The sequence below is a fragment of the Melanostigma gelatinosum genome, assembly GCF_949748355.1.
Source record: "Melanostigma gelatinosum genome assembly, chromosome: 21".
Taxonomy (NCBI): Eukaryota; Metazoa; Chordata; class Actinopteri; order Perciformes; family Zoarcidae; genus Melanostigma; species Melanostigma gelatinosum.
In genome coordinates this window covers 17,154,239-17,163,506 of record NC_136654.1, presented here as the reverse complement: position 1 = coordinate 17,163,506, position 9,268 = coordinate 17,154,239, and the positions used below count along the sequence as shown (strand labels likewise).

The following is a 9,268-nucleotide window of genomic DNA, read 5'->3' as shown; positions in this document are numbered from 1 at the left end:
GAGGAGGGGTAATTTGTCACTTCTCCAGCCCTCTTCTCTCCCCAGCCTTTCCTGCAAGGCTGTTGTTGAAGGCACGGCAGAGCTGTTGTGTTCTTTCTGCAGAGTGATATATTTTGAATGAAGACGCATCCTCTGCTCTCTGTGGTGTAGCACCACTAATTAAACCTGGATGATCAATATTCTTTCGGGGGAGCATTGAATCAAATAGCCGTGCAAACATATGGCTCAGGCTGCAGGGAACACAACACCCAGCTCTGCAGCTTCTTCAGCTGCCATCTTGGTTTTACATCTTGCAAATTAACTGTTAGGTTCAGTCTCCTGACTCACACAGTGTTACCTTGAATTCGTGAAGAAAAGCTTTTTTTGCATTCCTCCACGGTGCACGGAGAACCCCAAAACAGAGGAAAAAACGTCTTTATTTATTCATGACATTAGATTGCAAATTGGAAAAAAATACCTATTTTCAAACTAATTTTTCATTCTGACCCCACCCAAAAACCAGAGTACTAAACCAAAATAGAAAGTGATTTTCCTAGAATAAAAGACAAGTAGTAATACACCAATGTGATCAGTTGAGGACATTTTTCTGCTTTATGACATTTTCTCATCTTGATGCAGAGGCACTCCAGTCCCTGAGACTCATTTTCTGTCCAATCATCACTGCTGTCTGGGTGCAGTAGCCTCGGACCTTAGTCTCCTAACATTGTAGTCAAATATAAATTTGTGATCAAACTGCAGACCTTTGACGTTCACAAGATATAGGATTTAGGAAATATAGGTTTCATCGTATACTCATCCGGTACTGCTGAGGAGAATGGCTGTAAAGAGGGATTGCATTAACCCGACATGTCACACCCATCCTCCACATAACAACCTTCTCCTCACACTCGCACCCCCTCCTCACACACCACTTGCTTCCTGTGTTTTGTCTCTCCTTTTCCTCCAGTTTCCTGTGTGTGTGTGTCCCCTCTCCTCATTAACAATTGGAGTGCTGGCTTATGAATGGTAAACATGTTATTGCAGAGCTATCGGGTCTCTCCTGTCAGGTAGGAGAGAAAACAAAAGGATCCATTGTGACTGAAGTGGGTTGTCGTAATGCAAGAAGGATGAGGGAAGGACGGAGGGGTGGATTTAAGGCTTCATGTTCATGATGAAATGCATGAAGTTTATAATCAAAACAAGATATTAGGTGCATCTCATGACAAGTAAATATGAGCACATAGTGAGGTCCACCAGTTTGGTCCACACTGAAATATCTCAACAACCATTTGATGGATTGCAACAGCATTACGTTTAATATATATATATATATATATATATATATATATATATATATATATATATATATATATATATATATATATATATATATATATATATATATAAATCCTGTATGTTTTATTGTGGAATACTAGATACCTGCAGCTCTTCTGGCCTCTAACAACTATATAAATGAAACCATCTCAGAAGGGAACGTCATTCTTTTGTTGAAGTGCTTAATTTATCGACTCCTTCCAGCTGTGACACGAGGGTCACGAGTAAAGAAAAGCCTCAGCTTGAGGATCTAACGTTGTATGCGGTTGGGAGTCACGGTGTTAGACGGGTCTCGGTTTCACTTTGTTTCATATTTAATGCCAACCAGACAGTTACACAAAAATCAAGAGCAGTTAACTCTGAGCGAATGTTGCGGAATAAGCAATGAACAGGTCACGGTTAACCCCCTTTGTGAATGTGTCACTTATTATCCAGCAATTACTCAAACGTTATTTCTTTAACTATCTAGACCGTAAGGAACCGCTGTGTTTTAACCTATAAACTAGCTCACAGCTGGAACATATACCGGTACCTACATGTAGGCGTTTTATCTGCAGTGTCCTGCATCTGTGCTTTGTAGGATGTTTTGGAGTAAAACACTCCTCAAATGAGGTCTTTATTTATTAACCACACTCATTTTCCCAGCAGAAGGTCAAATTACTCATCTTTAAATCAGTGTTGTCATCAATTATCCATCATAAGGTTTTCCTCAGGGTGTGAAGTATTGATGCCATGACAAAGGGAGGTCCAGAGTGGATTCTTATTGACAGATTAATGTGCCACAGCTTAATAAATAAAGGCTTAGCGCCGTTATCCATTCATTTTAGTAACATTCAGTTTGATTATTTTTGTAAAATCTGTACATTTTGTGTGTGCCATGCAACACGCTTTGTGCAACCTACGCTTGTGCTACGTGATGATTACCGGTACAAGTGGCCGGGCTCTCCGTGAGGACCGCACCAATCAGTGAAATCAGCGGAGGCCACCTCTTGTGAGCGTTCAGCCGCCGAGCGTCATGTGACCCTTCCACCTCACTGTGCGATCAACACCAACGCACAGAAGCCAAGTAGACGTATGAGACACACGATACACACCAGATCAACAGAGCGAGGTGGCTGTTGTGGTTTGGTCTTGATATGTGGCTAAGGCATCGGGCACATCGAGGTGTAACAGCTTACTGCATTAGAACAGGCGATTATGGCTTTGAGCCGAATATAACCTAGAAAACATACACACCAAGGCAGGAGGGGAAAATGCAGAGACTGAGATTATCGTCAGTGTTTGAGCAGCTTGACGTGGGGCTGCCAACACGTCTGTCTGAAACAAACCCCCTCCGAACTCGTCCAGCAGCATCTGACATCACACCAAAGCCCACACGCACAAATACTGTACGAGGCCGTAGTTAGGCCAAGTGAGCAGCAGCTATGTTCCAGAAGGAGTGTCTCCATCATGCTCATCACTGCACGCCTGTTGAAGGCCGTGAGCTTTACGTCTCCGCTTCGGCATTTGTAAGAACAGCTCTCTACCCATTTCAGTTTCATACATGAAGCCCGTGTGCATCTGTCAGTTAGTGATTTTCACTGACATAATGTTGAAGACAAATAAGGAAAAATAAGCCTGTATTACCTTTGTTTCCCCATAGAATTTATTAACTTAGACATTTGATTTACAGAGAAGACAGACGATATTATTGTTATCATTGAGTGTTCCCTAACTAATTCCCCTAACAGCCATTTGAGTCCCGAGAGGTGGCATGGCGAGGGCAGATGGAGGCTGGGAATGTTGGGTCAATTCCAGAAAGTTCGTGGGTTTAGCGTTAGTCACTTTTTGTTGGGCTGGGCTGCAAAGTAAAGAGCCACCAGACAGTAGAGAGCGCCTCCTATAGTGAGAGCCATGGTGGTGCGGTACAGGAGCCTGTCGGGGACGCCGCGCTTCAGATGAATGGGGATACCGTCTGCCGTCTGGGAGGAGATGAAACGGGAGGCAAGGGAGGATTGGAGCAAGAGAAATAAAGGACAATATGAAATAATACAATGATGAAGATGTGATAGAGAGTGAAGAGTATATCCTCTGCAATTTTCTGTTTCAGATAGGCCTAAACATTTTTGAATTATTTGGGTCAGAGCACCATTTTCCTGTAACTATTTATCTCTTTTTCCTTCGCTTCATAACACACTAGCTTAATTAAATATTGTCTGTGTGACGTATGCTTTTTCTCCACAGACATTTTCATCGTGAAAAAAGGATGATTGCATCAGTACTGTGATTTCCATGTGTTTGAAGTGATTGCTCTGACCGACTTCAGCTATTCCCCCACTGACTCTCCTGTGATGAATACTGAAGGAAGGCGCCATTAAGAATAGAGTGAAATAAACACCAGCCATCGCCTGAAGCTAACAAAATCTCCAAGGCTTTGACTGATGAAGTGGAGCTGCTCACTCTGAGGACGTGTTTGTCAGAGTTTTATTTCAGTCTACAATGTTACCTGGAATAGCCTCTGGAGGTCCGGAACCCTGTTTGTTCCCAAGTACTCCACCGTGGACCCCGCCTCTGACACCATCTTGGTGGGTGTGGCAAACACCATGGCGGGGGACTCTGCCGGCACACTTGGCCTAAGCCCCTAAACCACAAAAAAAACACAATAATGCATCTATTCAACGTCATTAGTACACGTGTGAAAGCAGATTTAAGCAGATTTATGGACATTTATCCGCAGCTGGCATTTGGAAATAATTACATTCTTGGAACGTGGAAGCCAAACTGAACCTAAAAATGTATTTGTGTTCAGACTTTGTTGAGGTTTAGGATTATTTGACAGTAATAAATCACATAAAAGACCCATACAAGTCAAAGGGAATTCATGCAAGTATAAAAAAAAGTCCATGAAGCTCAATCCTGCTGCCTAAACTTAACAACAATACAACACTTTATTCGACATGCATGAGGAATTTTCCCTCTTAATTTAAACTATCTTAAGCATTTAGGCGCAGGAGGCTTTACATCAGTAAACGACAAAGCAATATTCTTTTGGCCTTTTTACACACTTCATCGAGCGTGGTCATTTTCCACCAAGAAATCTTAAAATTCTAGATCTTTAAGATTTGTACTGTAGCTATTTTGCTGTATGAGTCACGAGAAATCATCCTTTACGTCATTAATTAATGCTGTTCTACTCTCTCATTTGGAGGAAGCTTCTCACCCACCGTGGGTTTGAAAATGACCAGGAGACCCAATTGTAAGAGTGTGTGTAGGCAGACAGGGAACAGCGAGGAAATTAAATCTGACATATGAAAATGCAGAGAGGTACTGAAAGAAGGTCGGTTTTAAGAGAAAGCTTATACCTAAATTCACAGCAGGAGATCATCTCTGAGCATTAAACCACCTTTGAGTCGTTGTTGCGTCTCAAGGGGAATGCGCTGTGTTGTGCAAGATGCCAAAGCAATAATAAGCAAAATGGAAAGGAGATTGAAAAAAATTATTCTGCACTTTAGTTACATTCTAATGACAATATTTATGTCACAGGTTATTTTTTCTTCGAACCAAACTAACTTAAATATTGGATAATGTGACTTTCAAACTGTGACACAGCAGAGCTTGAATGTAGCTGAATTCACAACCACAGAAGAACAAGGAGGCTGTGTAAAGAACAGAGAAGTGATAATAAAGGTCACATCTGCCAGATGCTTTGAGCGGCCATTCAAATTGGCTGTAAAGGCCGGATCCACATAACCTTTCAAAATAAAAGTTCTGCAATAAGATATGAAAATAAAATAAAAGGGATGACATTATCTGAAAAGGGCACTGCGTCTTAATGGTTTGTTTTACAACGTAACACCCTCTTAATTAAATTTCAGACAACGTTAAGCGCTAACTGCCGTGTAGACAGGAAGTATGAAGGTCATCCTCGACGGTTACCGACTCGGTCTCTCACTAATACGGCGCTTCTCTGTCTCACCTGAGGGCTGTAGGCGGCGGCGGGCCCAGACCCTGTCAGTTTCTGGGTAACTCCGCTGAATTTGTAGTACATTTTCCTGCTGAAGGACGGGAAAAAGGTGTCGTCCACAACACAAATCACACGGCAAAAAGGTCTTCTTGTTGCGACCGTCGCGGGAAAGTGACGACACAGTCAGCTGGCTCGACGCTGCCTGTTTAAAATCCATGGGGCACGCTGGAGGCGATACACAAAAAATACTCCTATTTAAACCACATTTAACTAAGTACATTTACTAAAGTACTGTACAACAACAAGTTTGTGTTACGCTATACAATTGGAACATGTTGTAATACATACATATTGTACTCCTACTACTCCAGTATATTTATTTGACAGCTTTACTTACTAAAGTGATTACTTCACACAGTGATAATTGACTCACATTTTAATAAACTAATACATTGCTACCCTGCAGTAGCCTATAGCCTATAAAGTAATTACAATTAGCCCAAACGTTACCAGCTCCAGCATTAAAGTGATGTATTAATGCATAATGATTATAATACAGTAGGTTAATACAATATATTTGAAAACCGATGATGAATACACTGATTGTAAGTCGCTTTGGATAAAAGCGTCTGTCCATCCTGGGAGAGGGATCCCTCCTCTATTGCTCTCCCACAGGTTTCTTCCTCTTTCCTCCCCGTTAAAGGGTTTTTTTGGGGAGTTTTTCCTGTTCCGATGTGAGGGTCCCGGGACAAGAGGATGTCAAATGTGTACATATTGTAAAGCCCTCTGAGGCAAATTTGTTATTTGTGATTTTGGGCTATACAAAAATAAATTGAATTCAATTAAATTCAATTCAATTACTGTCATGTAATGGAATGTAATTTGATTATTAATTGGGCCATTATGCATGGGGTGTAGCCTTCTTTTCAGTAAATGTTGATGCTAATTGCCTGTTATACTCTGAATGCAGGACTTTTAAAATCAGGGTTTGATTAAAGGGTCATTCCTATGAAAAAATGCAGTGGAAATACCATCCTCTCAGGCTAGCCTCAAAAATCTCCATCAATCAGAAGATAAGAGCAGCCATGATAAAAAAACAAAAAAGCATTTTGGAAAGCCCCACCATCTCTTTAATTGTAACTTACACCCTTGATAAATGCATTGTACCATGCAGCTAAAAAAAACCTGAATTCTAAAAACAATATATCTGGTTTTAAGTATTTATTACAGTAAAACAAATGCATTTTTGTCTTGCAGAAAAGTCAGACTATCAGACCACCTGTCCGGCATAAATCAAAACATTTCACATGTCAAACCATGACCTGCTTTTTAAGATTATATTAAATTAATCTATAAAATTATGCTATTTCTCATTCTCATGACAGCCATGAAAACACATTGTGTGTTGTTGCCATCTTTGTCCACATGTGATTTTTTTCTGTCTCTCTCCCCTCAGGCTGAGTTCACTTGTATTCACTGCATGTTCTGTTATGTAAAGAGCTTTTTTAAGGAAAGGTTTTTCAAATAAATCCAGAACGCCCCTGGAGACTGAATGAACGTCAGCTCACCACTTTTGTTCAGACTAAAATATCTCAACGACTATTGGATAGATTGCCATGACATTTAGTACAAATATTCATGATCCCCAGATGATAAATCCTACTGACTTTGGTGATCCCCTGACCTTTCCTCCAACGCACCATGAGGTTGACATTTTTGCTTTTTTTTGTTTCAACAACTATTAGGTGGATTTATATTACATTGGGTACCGTTATTCCTGTTACCCAAAGGATGAGGGGACTTGGAGTGACGTGTTAGACAAGTCACTCCATAACAATCATCAAAACACCAACTGAGGGACATGGAGTAAAGGAGCGCTAAAGCTTTTCTGATAGGTTATGGTGGAGAAACACCTTATTATACACACTTAATATTCCCTTTAATTTGTCACCCATGCTTAATCACAAACTGCTGTGGCTCTGTTCAGGGTTCACACTTGCCAAGCATGTTGGACATCGCTCTAAAGGCTTGTGTTTCACATTCAGTAAGCTCGGCCTATATGCACCTGATGTAAATAAAAATGTAACCCTTTGTGAACTAGACCATGGCACAATCTCCCCCCCCCCCCCCCCCCCAGTGTAAATCTGATGAGCGCACTGAATGTCCTCGCCAACGGGCTCAGGTGTTCCTCACATTGAATGTTTTGTTCCACTGCCTGCATGAGGCCAGAGGTGTAGTATGTCATCACATCAAGACTTTTGAATTATCAAGCTCCATCTGCCAAAAATGCCTTATTCATGCATCACCTCTCTGGGCCAGACTGTGTGGTATTATCGCTCAGTTAATTAAGAAGGTTATTTGAGGAAAGGAATAAGTGGAAGCAGGTGATGGAGTCTGATAACACTTATATTTTACCATTTTTATGATACAGTTTGATTAGAAATAAGCAATTACACATTCAAAGACATTTTTCTCTGAGACAATTTATTATAAAAGCTCATACATGAATCACATTAATCACAAGTTCGTAGTCTACTGATGAAAAGGTTTTGACTGATGGTTTCAATCAGGCCTGGCCAAAATTCACTGCGCAATAAGCTATGCCACATATGTTGGAAAACTGTGCTGTAGGGCAAGGTGGTAAAATACGGATTATCTCTCATTTTTGTGACTACTTATTTAAAAAGCACACTGATAACACAACAAGAACGACAGTGAAATATGTTCTGTGTACAATAAACACTGAAATCATACAAGGCTGCAAAGTTTACAACAGAGGAGCGTGAGAGCTTGTGTGTGTGCGTGTGTGTGTGTGTGTTTAAAAAGAGGACGGTTGATGGCAATAGGAGAGGAGATGCAGAGAAAGACTGTTGTGTGGGAGAGGTGTTGACTTGTTTGTTTGGATCATGTGTCTCTTTAACGAATCACATCATCTTGGCAAACCACGAACAGTGGAAACATGTCTGAATCATCAATGTCAGAACCATCATGTTCATTTTTTTTCGCTCTTGTTCTTTTTCTCTTCTACATTTTGTAACTCGTCAAATCTTGTGATGTTATTTTCCCAACAATTGCAAAAGCAAAAATGCAAGCCAGGAGTCATGTGCGTGGATGTGGCCTATTTGTGTGCACACAACAAAATCAACCACTATTATGATTGACATGTTGGAGAATGGAGGTTGCCTTGGAGACACAGTAATACTAAAATGCCTTACACTCACTCGCAAATGGAGACGCAACACACTCACCGTCTATTCATTCTTTGTGCTCGCGGTTGCTCCGCATTCTGTTGTCTCTTTGTCATTTTTGTCCCAGGAATCTTTTATCCACCATTTCACGCTTCATCTGCGCTGTCATATCGGTCAGACCTTTGTTTGTCTGTCACCTTCCAGTCCTTGCTCCTGACATGTCTCTATATTTCATTAACCCTGGCTTGAGCCCCTCCTACACACAAAGCCCTCTGTGTAGCACCTCTGCATCCCCATGTCTATATTTCACATGGTTTAACAGAATGCATCGAGGTCACACATTAATCTTGTGCAACTTGTACCATCTGGATGCAAAGCTTAGACAAAAGTGATGGCCAGACAGACAAACACACAGACACACACACACAGCGCTGGATGCAGCATACAAAAAAGCAGCAGTCTGCCAATATTGTAGCCATGGGAATACAGTGTAAACAGCAGCCGCTGTCAAAACTAAATTGACTGTGCCTGTGTGTGTTTAAGCACGGGCTTAAATCATTATTTAATCCTATTCTTCAGTCCAAGTGGTGTTGTTGGGGAGAAGATGGGCGCAGAGCATGCTGGTCGAAGACAATGATTGGCAATCATCAACACAACAGGCAGGCACTAGACAGGCCAATTAAAACCAGGTGCAGCTCAGGCAGGAAACAGCGTCGGGCACAAAGTAGATCGTTATTTGACAATGGGATCAGCAGGTCCACTGGCTGGTTGAGTTTCTTTCTGACGTATGCAGGGCCACATGTGTTTTGGTATGAATGCATGC

General features: G+C 41.3%; 1 protein-coding gene across 1 annotated transcript; it reads right to left on the bottom strand.

Moving 5' to 3' along the window:
- Positions 1 to 2,936: 2,936 nt before the first annotated feature.
- cox7a2l (cytochrome c oxidase subunit 7A2 like) lies at positions 2,937 to 5,417 on the bottom strand. The gene is made up of 3 exons (XM_079292976.1): positions 5,270 to 5,417; positions 3,800 to 3,934; positions 2,937 to 3,275 (listed from the first exon to the last, which is right to left on the bottom strand). The coding sequence occupies exons 1-3, from the start codon at positions 5,339 to 5,341 to the stop codon at positions 3,135 to 3,137; spliced, it is 348 nt and encodes a 115-aa protein (XP_079149102.1). The 5' UTR covers positions 5,342 to 5,417; the 3' UTR covers positions 2,937 to 3,134.
- Between the last annotated feature and the right edge of the window lie 3,851 nt (positions 5,418 to 9,268).